The 16690-nt window shown below is 38.4% G+C and overlaps 1 protein-coding gene across 15 annotated transcripts in view; it reads left to right on the forward strand.

The window, feature by feature from the left end:
* The first annotated feature begins 308 nt into the window (after nucleotides 1–308).
* Nucleotides 309–16690, forward strand: part of eya1 (EYA transcriptional coactivator and phosphatase 1) — a 40957-nt gene continuing 24575 nt past the window's right edge. The window contains exons 1-7 of one of the 15 annotated variants that reach the window (XM_057323121.1): nucleotides 309–599; nucleotides 7399–7526; nucleotides 8086–8151; nucleotides 9540–9617; nucleotides 11819–11885; nucleotides 12241–12395; nucleotides 14378–14515. In XM_057323121.1, the coding sequence (XP_057179104.1) occupies nucleotides 7403–7526; nucleotides 8086–8151; nucleotides 9540–9617; nucleotides 11819–11885; nucleotides 12241–12395; nucleotides 14378–14515 (628 nt within the window). In that variant the 5' untranslated portion in view covers nucleotides 309–599; nucleotides 7399–7402. Of the gene's footprint in view, nucleotides 600–5247; nucleotides 5986–6028; nucleotides 7527–8085; nucleotides 8152–9539; nucleotides 9618–11818; nucleotides 11886–12240; nucleotides 12396–14377; nucleotides 14516–16690 lie in introns of those variants that run through there. The other 14 variants (XM_057323122.1, XM_057323123.1, XM_057323116.1 and 11 more) reach the window with 14 other exon arrangements.

Consider the following 16690-nt stretch of genomic DNA (forward strand, 5'->3'; position numbering starts at 1 on the left):
TGTGTGTGTGTGTGTGTGTGTGTGTGTGCGCCGAGCCATGGGATCCAGCAGACTAGCAGAGATGCATGAAGGCTCTGCAGTTTCATTGTCTTAAGACCACTGATACAATCTAGCGAAGGGCTATATTGCTTAAAGCTGTGAGTGAATGACATATGGAGGACTGGTGTGAAGCAAACTCCCCTGTGCCTCCTCCAAACTAAAGTCTTCCTGTTAGAGAGAAGCAAGCAACTTACTGCGCTTTCAGTCTGCGAGCTCCCTCCCTCTCTCTCGCTCGCTCTCGACCGGCTCTCTCTCTTTTACTCTTTTTTTTTTTCTCTTTCTCAGACACTAGCTGGTCACTGCCTGCAGCAGTAATCGGACAACTCTCGTTCTTGCTCGGAGTCTGTCTCTTGAGATCTAGCACGGGGCTCCACCGCTTTTCACCCTTAAAATGAAAAAGAAAAAAGTTGTCTTTTATCGGTAAGCTGTGCGTTTCGACTCAAGTGAAGTTTGTTTTTTAACAAGTTCTTTACTGCTCTGGAACGGAGAGAAAGTCAACAGAACATTGCAAAAAAGGAGGAATACAAGACAAAAAAACAAAGAATTCTACTATAATTGTAGTAAGTACCGTTTTGGTCATTTGTGTCTGTTTTTGTTGTTAGTATTTGGCATTTTTAGATTGTGGTGTTGTTTCACTTTTAAACTCTTTGTATCAGTTGTAAACGTGGATCATCAACAGAATACTTTTAAATTGAGACGTTTTTTTATAACACTCCCTTATATTTTTATTACACTTGGATCAAGATTTTTTTTAAATGGCAGAATGACAGGGATTTTAAAACCACAACAAATTACCCCAGGCACGAAACAAATTGTTTTTGTGTTATGTTAAAAAGATCTATTTTCATAAATTGTGCAAGACCCCTGTAGTATGTGCTACTTTAATCTTTTAAGGATTGTAAAGTATAAATATATTATTTTTTAATGACAACCCTGTTAACAAGACAATTTCTAAAAAGCAAACCAATATTGCTAAGTTTCATATTATTTTCAAAACAATTTTATATATAAAAATAGCTGATGTCAATATCACACAAATATTTTAAAACAAAAACTATTTTAAAAGAACAAATATGATACAGCATTTTGAGTTCACCTCATTCATTGCTATAAATTTGTATAGAAATAGACATATTCTTTTAAATGTTTTGATCCAGTATACACACATACAGTTTTTGTAACATTTTGTAACACAACAGCAGCAGCTTTAGATTTTTAAAGTTGAAGATTGAAAGAAAGGAATCATGTCGCTGTCACCGTTTGCCGCTCAAATTTAAATCCCCAGTGACTCTCTCTCACCTGAGAGCTCACGCACCTGATTCACTCCTTCCTTTCAAAATTCACCTTTTCCCCTCTCCACAACCCTCAGGTGACAAGAACCTTTTTCGAGACCTTAAAACAGGTGTAACGAAATGAGATGTAACATTATAAATAATGGCCAATGTTTTGGTCTAGAATATCCTTCTGCTCAATACGTTGCTTGTAAAACGCAGCAGACTCGCCACCGAAGATCCTATTCAGCTGGCAGAATAAACAAAACCATTTCAGTTTAGCAGTTGACATCCAATGCCATCTGCTGCAGGCAGGAATGCTTAAGGATAGACAGACCGGCAGGCCGGGTGCAGATTGGCGTCTTGTAAGACATCGGCACACGGCCACCAACAGAACCCTATACTTTTTGGAGAGGTTTTGTTTTTTGTTCAAGTCCGTAGTTGTTAGCAGCACAGTAAACTTTATATATAAATCTTTATAAATATATTTAATATTGCATTGTCTGGTGCAATGTGTAATTTCAGTTGGCTTGTAAGTATTTCTGTATGTCTCAAAGCTTTAAAAATATATTCTTTATTTGTGTAGTTTTTGACCTCTTGTAATTCTAAAATGTTTGATAAAATCAGCTTTTAAAATATACTTTATTACAAAATAATTAAAAAGTCGTCCCCCGGCAGCTGTTATTTAAATCGCATTGTTTTTGCTGGATCATGTTAATGCAGGCTTGCCTCCAGCCGCCCTTTTTGTATTCTTCATACAAAAAGCCTGATTATCTAATTGCCTCATAATGGCTTGCTTGATTTGGATTGTTTACACACGGTATTTGTTTTAATAAGTTTGACTGCATTAAGCTCTTTCTGATAAGCCCCACGACGTGCCGTCATTTGCAGAGGGCCCAATGCGTTCCGTATGTGTGCGGCCGGAGCCCGTTTCCGAGTTGGAAATGGTGTGTGGTGAAAGACGCAGGGTCAATTGAAACTGCAGCGCTCTGCTGTTTATGAGATAGGGACAGCGGAAACCATTTGTGGTGATTAGCTGTTTACTAAATACAGTAGAGTGTTATTTTGTTAACATGCCACTGTTTGTCTCAGGAAAACGTAGCCGAGGGAGCAGGAAATAAGGGCTGAGAGGCTCAATTGATCACGGCTCTTCAGCATTTAGAAAATCCTTTGTGTTTGTTTACATGTAATCAAGGAGTTTGTTTACTTAAGAATGGTAGCAGAGGATGAGCTCAACCTGAGTATCATTTGTTTTTGTTGGATGTCTGCATAGAAGCTGAATTTTTACAGTAATGTAGTAAAAGAGAAAAACAAAAAGGAATAGTTTTTATAAACAAAAATGTTATTTGACTGATCAAATTTTAAAAACTTAAATTTTAAATAAATCATTTATTTTCTGAGGCAGATTGTACAATCTAAAATTAGAGGCCGAAGTGAGACAATAATATCAATTGAAGTGTTTTTTCTATGATACTCCGGTGGGGAGAATGTGATCAGATGTGTAGCGTAAATCTCCTCTGATGGACTTCTGGAAATAATTTAGCGGGTTGAGAAGCTCAGAATTAAAAGATTTAATGTAGCTGTCCATCGCTCAAGCTCCATGTCAGATTGATCGAAATGAAATAGACAAATTGCCCATCAGCAAACCGCAACACATGCTCAGAATTTTTTAATTAAAATTCTACAATTTTTAGATGTGTCTTTAAATGGAAAATTAAAAAAGAGATCATATTTCTGCGGGTCCGTCCTTCTGTATGAATGCGTGTTTAGCTCTGGTTTATGTTTACGTCTTTATAATTCCCTACATAAAAACTATATATATATTGATGGTCTTAAGTGGATGCTTTTAACTTCACATTTAATAACAATTTTACAGTTTAATATCATATTTCCAGCATTTTAGTGCATGTACAATTTCAAATCCATTGTTCAGTTATAGTGAGAAAAAAGCACTAAACCTCTATACCTGTGGTACATTTATTCCCAGTGTTTCCGGCACTCATTTTCTTTTTTTGTGTTTTGTTGGCAGTGCATTTCTTTGCTCTGTGCTCATAGAGTCAAGTAAAGTGTAGCATTTTGTAAACTGTGTCTAATTCTCATGACATCTGTGTTCAATTGTTGTCTACATTGACATTCTTTGCAAGTGGATTTATTTTTCCTGGGCCACCATGTGGATTCAGCTGACCATCTTAAATTGGGATTACTTGTTGTAAAGTTATTTTGATTAAAGCATTGTTTTATAAAACTAATAACATATAACACATGTTTTGCATAATCTATAAAGTTCAATGTAGAATATGCTTTCCCTGCCCTTGAAAATTAAACTCAAACTATGCAACAAAATGAAAGTGCTAAACTTCCATTATGAATTTCTGAATTAAAAAATCTCATTTTATTGCAGTTTTTAATCATCATTTATAAAAATCACATTTTTATCTCTGACATTATAACAAAACTGCATTTTGTTTTCCACCGTGAAGTGCATTCAAATGCCAATAAACAAATATTTCAGGTGAATTTCATCTGTGTCTGTGCGAGCTCAGACAGCCCGCGTGTGCACTGCAATGATCAATGTTAAAAGCCCGGCGGTGTTTGCAGATGGAAACGCAGCGCTTGAAATAAGCAAAGCGAAACAAAAAGCCGTGCAAACAGTCGTGAGTGAAGCGTGTTTGGCTTTTTGATGACACTTCCAGCAACTCTTTGTTCTGAGAGCATCAAAGGCAGCTCAGTTCAGGTTGAATTAAAACGAACATCAAAGATGCTGAATGCAGCCCTTTTTTTGTTTAAACAATAAATATTTAGTGGCATGGGAGAATGGCTTGTTTTTGCTTTTAAAAGCCCCCCCGGCCCCTCCCCGGCCCTTTCCGTTCACCTGGTGAAAATCACCTGTTGGATAAGGGGCTCTGCCGTGAAACCAGCGTGAGTAATGCTTCGTGCGCTGGAGTCTCCTTTATTTGACCATACAGAGTTCCCCAGCTTCCCATCCTTCGTTTATTTCTTTATCTCTCATTCCCGCAATGAAAGAACTTGCGCTGCACTTTTTATACAATGTCATGCTTTGGATTATGTAAGGAATGAATTTAGGATATAAACGTGTGGCTAGACGTGTTAGAAAAACAAAGCAAGGTTGAGGAGGGAGATATTATAAAACTTGACCCTTATTCATCGTGGCTCGGGCATTGTGGGAAGAAAAAGGGAGGGGGGCGAAAAACACCAAGACCAAACAGCTCAGGTTACTACATCTTATGAAAACAGTCCGCCATTAAAAATTCATGCATTTTTTAGACATTTTTGGTGGAAAGGCGCTATTACCGTGACACAGATCTATCGACAGAGAGAACAGTTCGACCCTGGCCTGCTATTGGGTAATAGCGACACAGGTATACAGATTTTTTGATGCGGACAGCAGAATGTAATTGTCAACTTAAAACATCCGTAGCATTGTTATATCATATGCAGCTCCATATGTTCATCTTATGTATTCTAGACATCCTCATTGCAACAGATGCACTATCTGTAGTGGTCTAGTGTCCCCCCAAAGCCTCGGGCAAAGTCACCATCACCCCCCTTGACCGTCATTAGGAACTGTCATTGTGCCAGGAGAGGGAGTGTAGATAAATTTCAGATAGTGTCAATTGCGGATGATAGATCTTCTGAAGATGCTAGGGGTGTCATGCCTGACTAGCTTCTGTTCAACAAACTCCCATTTCTCTCAACTTCACCGCCCCCCCCCCCCCCCCCCCCCCCCTCCACTTCCAGAGGCAACAGTGGCAGCGACCTCAAGCAGGCGCCCCAAGCTCGCTCACCCGAAGCCCCCCCTCCTTTCCTGCTTACCTTGGCTAAGCCGCTTTGCATGTTGATTGGGGGAGGACTAATCCAGTTTGCAGCTGTCGTTGACCAATGATGAATCACCTTTCCGTCATTCGGCTGCTCTCTCTCTCTCTCTGAGGGAGGGAAGACCTGGGAGGAGGAAACAACAGTGGAGGGGTTGAGCCTACAGACAATGTGCCTCTCTGTTCCACCAGCTCCTCTCTTCCCATTCTGCGCGAGAATAACAAAAATGTTTTCTCAGACAACGTCTATTGTGTCACGGATGGCTCTTCACAGTGGAACCGAGCTGAAATAACAAGGAGTGATATTGCTTTAGGGTCCTGGCAGGTGGATAAAAATGATAGGGAGATAAAAAGACAGAGAGAGAGGGAAAATTAGAAAAGACGATATTTGACACAGATGGTTAAGGCCCATCCAGTTCCAGGTAAGAGGAGAGCGGATTGGCTGCCAGCAGCATCAGTGCAGAGGAGTGAGTTGTTTAGCAAAGTGCTGCGGTTTTCTAGACATAACCTTTGCTGAAATCCTTCAGAAGGAAGTGTGTGGAACTTTTTGCAAACTTCTGAAAGTGTGAAAGAGAGAGAGAGAGAGAGAGAGAGAGATGTGTCAGAAAACCATTATTAAATGAAATCCACTCATGTACAGAATATGTGAAAATGTACGTTCTGTCAATCCACCAGTTTAGCTGATAACTTTGACAAATCGATTGTGTGTCAGAAGCAGACGTTGTTTTTAAAGCAAGCTCAGTTTTAAGTTTTCCGTGGCATGGATTCCTTTTCACTTCTTTTAACTGCTTCCATCTGTAACGGATATTTTATAAATGATCGAGAACAACTACTAAAAAGAGGTATGAGCATTTATGCTGCTAAATGTTTTTTGTTTCCTCTTTGTAAGTTATCAGAATTTAAATTGTTGATAGCAGGCACACGAGCACTTTAAATGGCTGGAATAATAATGCACACGCAGCCTAATTAGTACATTATTTTTCTGGAACCTAATGTGTGTTTAGTATTGCACAACTGATGTAAACACACATAACATACATCCGACCACAAACACACACATACTGGCCTGACCTTCCATTTGCTTTGCATAATAAAATCCTGCGAGTGTAAAACAGATCCAGTAGAATAATGTTTTTAGTGGCGTGGCCCTCGGTATATAAACAAAGAAACAATTAAGATGCGTGCCAGAGCAAACAGCACGCTTTAGTGAACTCTTCATTCACTCGCAGTGAGGGCCTCGAAATCACACCGCTCGGCTGTGACTGTTTCAAACCAGCGAACGCGAGGAAAACAATCTATGAAAATTGCAGCGCGCTCTGCGGGGCCAGTCGTGGTTAATTTTAAATGCTTAAAATGAGAAAGTAAATCAATCATCAGATGTCTCATTAATTGTGAAATTTGTGTCAAATGTCATTTGATGTGTCTCAGGGGAATGCCCTTGTTAAGCTTATTTCTCTGGAGAACTGTTGGAATGTTTTTTTGTAAAGCCTAGCTGTTTTAAATTAAGAATGAAATTTATGGTCAATTATTATATGTATTTTTAAACGTTCTCTTTTATTGTTTATCTGTTGTTTTGTAGTTGTTATTCCTTAACTATAAGTTCTTGTTTTTATTTGACTTTGTGTTCATTATTTTGATGTTGTTGCTTGTTATGGGAATATAGTGGGGTCCAAACGTCTGAGATCACGTTAAAAGTTAAAAATGTAATTTGAATTAGTAAATCTGTAGGCTTTTTAAAAATGTACAGAAGTGAAACATGATAACGTAATAAATATGAAATATTTGAGATTCACTGATGGTAGATCACTAAAAAAGTGAGCAAATTTATGACAACGTTAACTCATTTTCTTAACTGCCCTTTGCACGAAAGGTCAGACTTCTTTGCTTCCATTAAAGAACACAAGATGCCCTTTGGAGCATTCTCAAATCATGCTGGGATAACATGCATCATCAGGTTTTGCACAAGCTTGTGGAGTTCATGCCAACCTGAGTGCACGCTGTGAAATGATCAAAATCATGTGCATTTCTTTTTGCTCAAATTATTATGCTCATTATTATGAAAACGTTTGTATTAAATGATACAATGCAAAATAAAAGTAAGTACTTTGTTTGGACACCACATGTATAAACAATCATTTTTTTAATGTTCAGTATCAGTGTTTAAATCATTTAAATGACCTCCTGATCTCCATGTTAGTTTATAATGTGTGTGTGTGCGTGTTTCGCAGTGCTTACGTCTGTGTGTCTCTTCTCAGGTCTATGGAAATGCAGGATCTAGCTAGTCCACACAGCCGAGTAAGTGGAAGCAGTGAGTCCCCCAACGGTCCCAACATCGACAACTCGCATATAAATAACAATTCCATGACACCAAATGGCACTGAAGGTGCGTCTCTCCTGCCTCACTCGGCCATTTACTTACATTACTGTGAATTTATAAGTGCTCTAGCACACGGCTTTCTCTCCAGTGGTGCTTTTTTACGCAGCACAATACCATTTGTGACCTCTTAACGTACAAAGTTGAATCCCTATAGCGTACCATATTATGTGCTTTCTTTGTCAGGGGGATATATTTAAAATGAATGTACAAAATATTAATTTAAAGTGCAGTTTATGTTCATTTAAATACTTGAATTGTCTTTTCCTATCTTTTTTAAAATTCATGAATACATTATTTGAAATAAGTTTATTTATAATTGTAATGTCTTATCCGCCAGTGCACTTCAGCAGTACATAAATGCATTTGTACTGTATGCGCAGACTATATAAACATTATACCTTTTACTATTTTCACGGCTCACGTTACAGCCCATAAGAACTAAATCGGCTCTGAGTAGTTTATATAATGTAATCTTATGTGGTTTTCTTCCATTTCTCCAGTGATAAGCCCCAGCCTGTGACGGTGCATATTGTCATGTGTCCTATCCCATTCTTTCTTCCTATAGGTGATAACATCACTATGCTTACCACAGCTGACTGGTTGTTAAGTTCTAGTTCACAGTCCGCTGCAGGTTTGTGCAGTTCTAGTGAATCAATGAAAGGACAATACTTGGCGTTATATCCCAAATTACAGTTTTTACACGTTCATTTAACCCTGAGGCAAACACAATTTTGTGTGAATCCAACTTTGATCTGCTTCAACTATTGTGCCTTTCATTAGGATTGTTTGGCATTTTTGTGTTGTGTTCTGGTGAATCTGTTGAAAGCATGGTTTGAGACTTTTGGCTTTGATTCCACACTGTCAATGAATGGTAAAGCTGTGGGCACGCGTAATGGGCATTTTATTTGATGTTCCGCGGGACGGTTTTATGGTTACGTGTGGTATGTGATAAGACTTGACTGCTCTAGTTTCTGCATGCTCCCTGCCGCTATTCTCCCATATCCCTTCTGAAAGGTAGGGGGGGTTTAGGGGGGAGGGTATTGGTGCGCATTCAAACCGCTCCCTATCGACATGTGTTCCTTTGAGAGACAACCATAGCAGCAACATGTTCGACATGACAAGCTGATGGCTACCTCAGCCATGAGGGATTTCAATGGGCATGACTCCGTACCCACATAGTGAATTTTTTCATAGAAGTAAAACTCCACCCTCCTACCCCCTCCCGAGACAGAGATGGATTCATTTCAAAGATCCGGGCCTGTCTAAACGCTGTGAAATTGTTTCGCGTTTGCCCTCATTGCAGTGTGGAGCAGGCGGGTCAAACACATTTTATACGCCATGCATTGCCTTGACATATCAATTATACTGCACGTCTATGCATTCCACAGCTTATTCGTGTCATTAAATTCCAACTTTCTTTGCCTGTTTTTAATGCAACGCAAACCCCTTCCGGTAAGAAATCAAGACACTAATAATCTTTCAAAAAGAATTATACAATAGGTCACATTTGAACTATTTTTACGTATATACAGTAAAAATATTGTTTAAAAATATGTTTTTTCTATTTGAGCGTCTGGCCCTCAGTTTGCTTTTTACAAACTACGTCGAGAGGTTTATGCATTTAAATGAGAGCTCTGAGTATGGCCATTGTACTTAAATCAACACAAGAGTTTGTGTGTTTTGGAGGGGAAGTGTCCTCCTTTTATTTGTACTACAGATTAGCATTTAATTGTTGGCCTGTCCTGTGGGCTGGCCGGGGCTGAACTGCGGAAACCTGAAAGCTCCATTATCTCGATAGCGACTCCATTTCATTACACCAACCGCCTAATGAATGCCACGCTGCCAGCCAACGAAACCGCTTGGATGTGCGCTCCGCAGTCTGTTTTCCGCCACGTTTTAAATTCGCACATTACCCCAGATTAAGTCTATTGACTTTACGAGTGCAGAGGGTTTGTCTGTGATTATTAAGCGGGATAACCGGCCCGTGTCACAAACGTCCTGGTTTCCTTCTGTTTGCAGTTAAAACAGAGCCAATGAGCAGCACTGAAATCACCACCTCTGTAGCAGACGGCTCCCTAGACAGCTTCCCAGGATCAGGTATGACACACACACACACACACACGGTGATGTGCGCGATGATCTTAGAGATGAATGACTGATAAGAAGAGGCACAGGAAGTGTTGGACTCCTAAACGTCTAAACTTAATACCCAATTTATGCATGTGAAGTGGAATATTTTGTTAATCGTGGTTTCATTCTACCAATGGAAAAAGAAATAAAGGACGGTAAATCTTAACTTAAGGAGAAACACGTGAAGTGTAAATTACAGAAATGAAATGCCTTTTTGTACTCAGTCTTACAAAGACAAATGCAACAGATTTTTCTCAAACCACAAAAATAGCTTGTGTTGTAAACGTTACACTCTCAATGGTATATTTTGAAACGAGCGCATACAAATTTAGGTGGATCCGCTCCACGTTATAGACCGCTCACATTACTTACTAAGCAAATGCCAGTGAACGTGAGAACTCTTCATGGAGTATTACATTCCTGCTAATTTGTCTTATTTCCCTACCTATTTGACTAAGTACCTGATACTTTTATGTTAGACCTATATAAATCACAGCTCGGACTTCTTTCTCTGACAATATGAATGAAATGTAGTCATTTGAGACTCTGGTTTATACTCGGGGGATGCCGCAGTGCCGTGGTTGTGTGTTTGTCCAGGCCAGGTGCTGAAGTGTGGGGAAAAGCTCCTGGTTTCAGGGTGTAGAGAATACAGTTACACCGAGCGGGATCTCCCTAACTAACTTTTACTGGAGATGTCACAGCCGATTTTACACACAAAGCGTAACCATCAAAATATTCGTAATGTATCGTGATAGCTCCTACTGAAGAGAGAGATCCTGCAAAAGCTAATGCACCAAAACTTGTATACACGATGATGTATACTTTGTGTGTGCAATCTCTTATACATGGATGTTCATTCGAATGATAACAATAAACATCAAATTATGAATAATAATTAACATTAATATCATTGCTGTCCTTACGATACCTCAGATTTCCTCCAGTTTTTTAGTAAATTGAGAAAACGCTGTACTTTTTAAATAATTAAATACTGTGTTGTCAACGTTGACAAGCACTTTTAAATGCTTTTTTATTGGTTAGATATTTGCAAAGTCCAGTGACAAACATAAAGGGTGACTAATAATAATGATATATGGCAAAAAATAAAAATCACGAAATATGGAGATACAAGGTTTCAGAATGACATCAGCGATATACAGTAGTTGTCAAAAGTGATGTCCAGTTTTGGACAATTGACATTTTTGCTCTTTTTTCCAAATATTTATAGTAAAGACGGATTTCAAAAATTGTATTCACGTTGCATTGGTGTGTTTGGGGTATAAACCAAAGTTACACATGTGCAGTTTATAAATACATAGCCCTGGAGAAAGACTACAGAATATTCAACAAATAACTAATAAAATTGTAGTCTAATATGCTTTATTTACAGAGAGCTTTTTGTTTTCATTGGATTTTTTGTATATTTGAATGCATATTCTCTGATATGGTTTGCCTCTTTGCCAAATAATGTTTGTCCGAAAAGTACCTTAAAGGTTTTTGTACTATACACCTGATATTTTAATGGTGTAATCTAACCGGAGGGGTCATTAAAAACAAACGAAGAGTTTGGTTCCAAAATGAGATAACTGTGAAATGTGATAATAATAGTATTATTAGTATTAGTATACAGAGTTTTCTCAATGTACCTTTAAGGGGGCTACAATTCCAGCCCTAGAACTCCAATACTTGAGCTGTGCATTCAGTGGCACATCAAAAGATCTCCAGTTGCTCTTCAGTGTTTGTGTGAGTTAACTGAATGGCCCTCCATGCCGTCATTAAGGGCCGGGAACTGGGCCGGTGTATTTCTGATGAAAGCTGCTTGTGTTTAGTACTTGTAATCAGGCCTACTGGCTTCTTATTGTGCCATCAACTTCGAGCCCTTCACTGACCAGTGCTATACATCATTCTCTGTTTGTGTGTGTGGACACTGGGCCCTTCCAATCTGTTTGGGTTTTTATGTGTTCCGTCAGCAGAAAAGCCTCCCATATTACCTGATTATTTTCCTTCGTTATTGCTCTTCATTTTTCAACCTAAAATAAGGTTAGCGAAATAAATAGTGCTACGCAATGTAATTACGGTTGCCTTGGATTCCAGAAGTTCTGTTGGCAAAGAATAATATTTACCTTATTTTTTAATGTCGAATATGTGCTTGACTCTTCTCTCCGCAGCCATTGGAAGCAGTGGCTTCAGCCCAAGACAAACTCACCAGTTCTCTCCCCAGATTTACCCTTCCAAGTAAGGCTCCTTTTATTTTTCTTTAAAAAATAAGCAGCATCCAACTTCATTTGGACCTTTAATTAGATCCTTCTGCCAGATCTTGGTCTGCGGCCGCTTTGTTTGCATTGATCTCAGCAGCTTGCTCGCTCCCAAATCTGTTGTAATTATTATCTCGCAACAATTTCCCCCCTGATTTATTTTTCTTTCGCAATGTATATCAGCTGCTTAATGGCTGTATTTTTCTCTGTTTCACAGCTTGGCCAAATATTTATGATTAAGTAGCAGAATGGCAGAGAGTGTGTCTGTGAGCAAATTTTACGATGTGTGCTTTTGGGTAAAATATGTCTTTCTCCGCTCTTTTGCCCTCAAACAGCAGACCTTATCCACACATTCTTCCGACTCCTTCCGCCCAAAATATGGCCTCGTACGGACAGACGCAATACACCACAGGAATGCAGCAAGCTTCTGCCTATGGCTCGTACCCTCAGCCAGGACAGCCCTATGGAATTCCAGCCTATGGTAACAGCAGTAAGAAAAACCAGCATTTCAGTTGGCTTGTTTTCTGTTCTTTGAAGCTTTGTTATCCAGGATTTCATTTGCTCTTCACTCAAACAGATTCAAACTCTCACCGTAGTAAAAAGTGTCCAATGGTAACCATAGCTAACACTACTATACCAAAGTCGATAACATGATTGTTATTATCGTAATGAACCAATATTCTTTAAAAATGATAATAACTTTTTAAAAATCGGTCTTGTTTTTATGACGTTAGTTGTTCAAAGTTGAACTGGTTATTTGAAGACTGTAATTTTACGAACTGTAACTTATAATATTGTGTTGAAAGTTATAGCTACCATTTTTTGTAAAGAAATCATTCAATGTTCCTCATCCATTTTAGGTTAGATTTTTAATTACTACTAAAATGTACTAAAATTAAGCAATCTTAAACTAATTTTAGCTATATCAATCTGAAACTTTGCATGTTAGATTATAACATTTAACAATATGCTGATAATAGGTTATGCAAACACTGGGGAAAATCCACCCAAAAATTAAAATTCTGTTGATTTACTCAACCTCGAGTTGTTCAAAACTGGTCTAAATTTCTTTGTTCTGATAAACAGAAAGATATTTAGAAAAATTGAAGCACCATTGACTACCATAGTAGAAAAAATTGAACTGTTTGTTTTCCCAAAGTCTTCAAAATATATCTTTCTGTGTTCAACAGAACAACAAAATGATACAATAGTTTTTCTACTATGGTAGTCAGTGGTGCCTCAGAAATCTCTATTGCTAACGTTCTTCCAAATATCTTTCTTTGTGTTTAACCAAACAAAGAAATTCATACCGGTTTGGAACCACTTGAGGGTGAGTAAACGATGACAGAATTTTCATTTTTGGGTGAACTGTCCCTTTAATTTTTAACTCAAATTTAGAAGTTTCCTAAACCACAGCAGATTTTGCAGATTCAGAGAATCATCCTCAAAGTTAATTGTTTAACAGAAATTGGAGATGTAAAGAATTGACTTCGAAACAAGACGCTCACAGTGCTGTTACACTGAGAACCCGACTTCAACTGTAAATATTCAGTCCAAGGCATTGAACGTTCTGAAACCTTTGCGAAAATATGCGCACAGATAAAGTTGTTTAGGTAGATCAATCTTAGATGTGCTCCAGAGAGTTCAGATGTTTGTTTGAGTGGAAGCAAATTGCAAATCTGCACTGGGCCCGATTCATCCCGATTCCTGATGTGCTGAGTTTGGCGCTAACAGTGCTTTATTGTAAGGTTACCATCAGTGCCTGAAGTGAAACGGTACTCACCGGTACAAAATTCAGCATATTCTGCACTAATTCTGTTTACAGTATCGAAAATTATTCTTGTGTGCCGACAGCTCTCGTAAACCGCCAGTAGTCTCTCTGTCTCTGCTTGTCCAGTTGTTAGTCTCGCAAGCCAAGTTTTGACCAAAGGCATTCAATCTGTTGTCTTCTATCCATCTGTTTATACATCTACTACAGTATGTGATGAAGCCGTCTTACCGTTACACTTTGATTGATTTTACACTACGTCTACAATTGTGCATCAAGAAATTGTTTGCCAAATAAAACTTTCTGTCAAAATTCCTGAATATCTTTAATACATCTTCACAAGTTTCCTTTTTTACAAGGAATGGGATTAAATGTTTTGATTTGCACAGAATTTCTAAATAAAGTTTTGTCTTTCCCTTGAAGGAAAGAATCAATGTTTTAAAGAAGTTTTAACGGCAGGTTAAGTAATCAGGTTTACTACATAAAGTACTTACATTAGGGATATATTTACATTATATATTATTAAAAATAATGACATAGCAGGGATTTCTTTCCACTTCGTGCACTTGTTTTTGCCTTTCGTACCTCTAGCGTAGCTTGAATCATGGCCCAGTGAAAAATAGCCGCCATCTTTTCTCTTGTCGTGGACGGAGTTACACCGAGGACTGTGCATCATACTGCTCTGGTGTCACTAACTGATTTAGGTCCATTGTGGGCAGGCATCAAGACAGAGAGTGGACTGAACCAGGCCCAGTCTCCAGGCCAGAGCAGCTTCCTCAGCTACAGCTCCGGTTTCTCCACACCTCAGACGGGACAAGCGCCCTACAGTTACCAGATGCAAGGTCAGAATCTCCCCTCTTTTCCTCCTCTGGTTTTGCGGGTAGAGTGGCAAAATAGAGGCATGATTCCTTTCCGCCCCCCTTCAAAAGAGGACACAATTAATGGCAGACACAGACCGAATCATAACATCCCCAAGCAGATGCTTGTATTGGGTTGTTGTTAGACACAGTCTTTTTTGCATTAGGCCATAAGAGAAAAAGGACAGATGGAAAAAATAACTGGCTTTTTCCCCCTATTAAGACCAGTCTTTTTCTCCACGTTTTGGCTTCGTGCTCGGCCTCGTATGTTCTTATAAATGTTTGTTTAAGAGGGAACACCCGGGACTCTTGTCTTTGAGGTCAGTTCATAGAAGTCAGATTTGTAAAGGGAATTCAAAGTGCGTCAGGCAAACCATCCGCCACCCAGCGGGGACATTGCCCATGTGTCTCTCTCTCGCTTCTTTGTGCTTTTCTCCGAGTTTTCAACAGCGAGTGCCGTTCTGAGCTCTCTAGTCTCCAAATAATGTGTGACGGTAGAAACATCTCCACGTTTTTTGGAAAGTGCTCCGGAGCATCTCACAATAAATAATGTGACACATGCGGTCTGTGGAAGCTTCTTTCCATGGCTCATAAGTAAAAACCGCTGATCATGCTTCAACACCAGGCCTGTAAATGTTACTCTGACTCGACCGCTGCCGTCTTAAGGCCTGTTCACACCGTCGAGATGAGACGTGGCGAATATAAATCTAAAATGTTTGCAGACAGGCCAAATTTTCTTATGCATTGAGTCTAATGCTGAATTTTCTCAAAATGCAGAATGCCGTTATATTATATTATATTATATATTATTTTTTCTTTTGAAATAAAACATTAGGGCTGTCAAACGATTAATCGCAATTAATCACATCTAGAATAAATGTTTTTTTACATAATATATGTCTGTGTACTGTGCATATTAATTTTAAAAACACATACACACACATGTACTGTATATATTTAAGTAAAATATAGACATTAATAAACATTTATATCATTTAAATTGTTGGTAAATTTAAATAAATACATGTAAATTTTTTCTAAATATGTATACATGTATGTGTTTATAAATACAAAATGAATATGCACAATATACAGACATATATTATGTAAACACAAACTTTTATTCTAGATGCGATTAATCGCGATAAATCGTTTGACATCTCTAAAAAAAAATGTCTTTTAAGTCTTTTAAAGAATAATGTACTTTACCCCAAAATGTACTCATTATTTATTCACCCCTTAATGTTAAAGACTCTTTATTAATTTCTAGAATGAACTGTCCTGGTATGGAAACCCATTTCAAACCGCCTAAATAACAACATATGTTTTTTTGGGTGAACTGTTCCTTTAAGAGCACTTATTTGGTTTCATCCCATACTGACTTTTAGTATAGATCATCCACTGACACTGAGGTACCTTCAGTCTGCCATACATAGCCCACACAGCAGTAAACACATTAGCCACTAACTGCAAAAGCAGATGACAGATGACCATTAACCAAACTAGTCTGTCCCTATCGGCTTCCTCCTGATGCCTCATCGATTGGGCAGGTCTGGACTCACAGGAAGAGTCTGAACGCGGTAGCGTAGACCACCCCCCTCTATACGATACCAACTGCTGTCCTATTACCCCAGTAGAGGCTGACTGCACCCAGCTGTCAGAGGGAATACAATTAAATTAATGTTTTTACCCAGCGCTTTTATGTCTAATGGAACGGCACTGGGTTTCGAGATGAAGGTCTAGAAGTGTAACACAGAAGGATCTTTCGGGCTTCAAATGGTCAGGGAGTCATCACAGAGGGAGAGACCGGGGCTAGTTGTCACACTCCAGTAAATATTTTAAAGGTTGGTTTACTTTTTAACCAAAGTCGTGCTTTCTAAAAATGCATTGAACAGCGTATTGATCTGCTTTATAAAAATTTGTATGATTATGAAACACAAACAGAAAAAAAAGAGAAAAGATCATTTACATAAATGTCAAATTATTGTTTTTACAATTGGCTCTGGTCTGACGTTTATGAAAAAAGAATGTATTTTTTCTTTACTTCACATCTGCCTCATGGTGAATTCTTTTAGAGTTTGCCAACAGTAATACGAAAGTATGATTTTTTTTATATACATAAAAATACATTGCTAGAGAAAAAAAATCAAGCATCGAGTT

This window comes from Triplophysa rosa, linkage group LG23 (genome assembly GCF_024868665.1).
Source record: "Triplophysa rosa linkage group LG23, Trosa_1v2, whole genome shotgun sequence".
NCBI lineage: Eukaryota > Metazoa > Chordata > Actinopteri > Cypriniformes > Nemacheilidae > Triplophysa > Triplophysa rosa.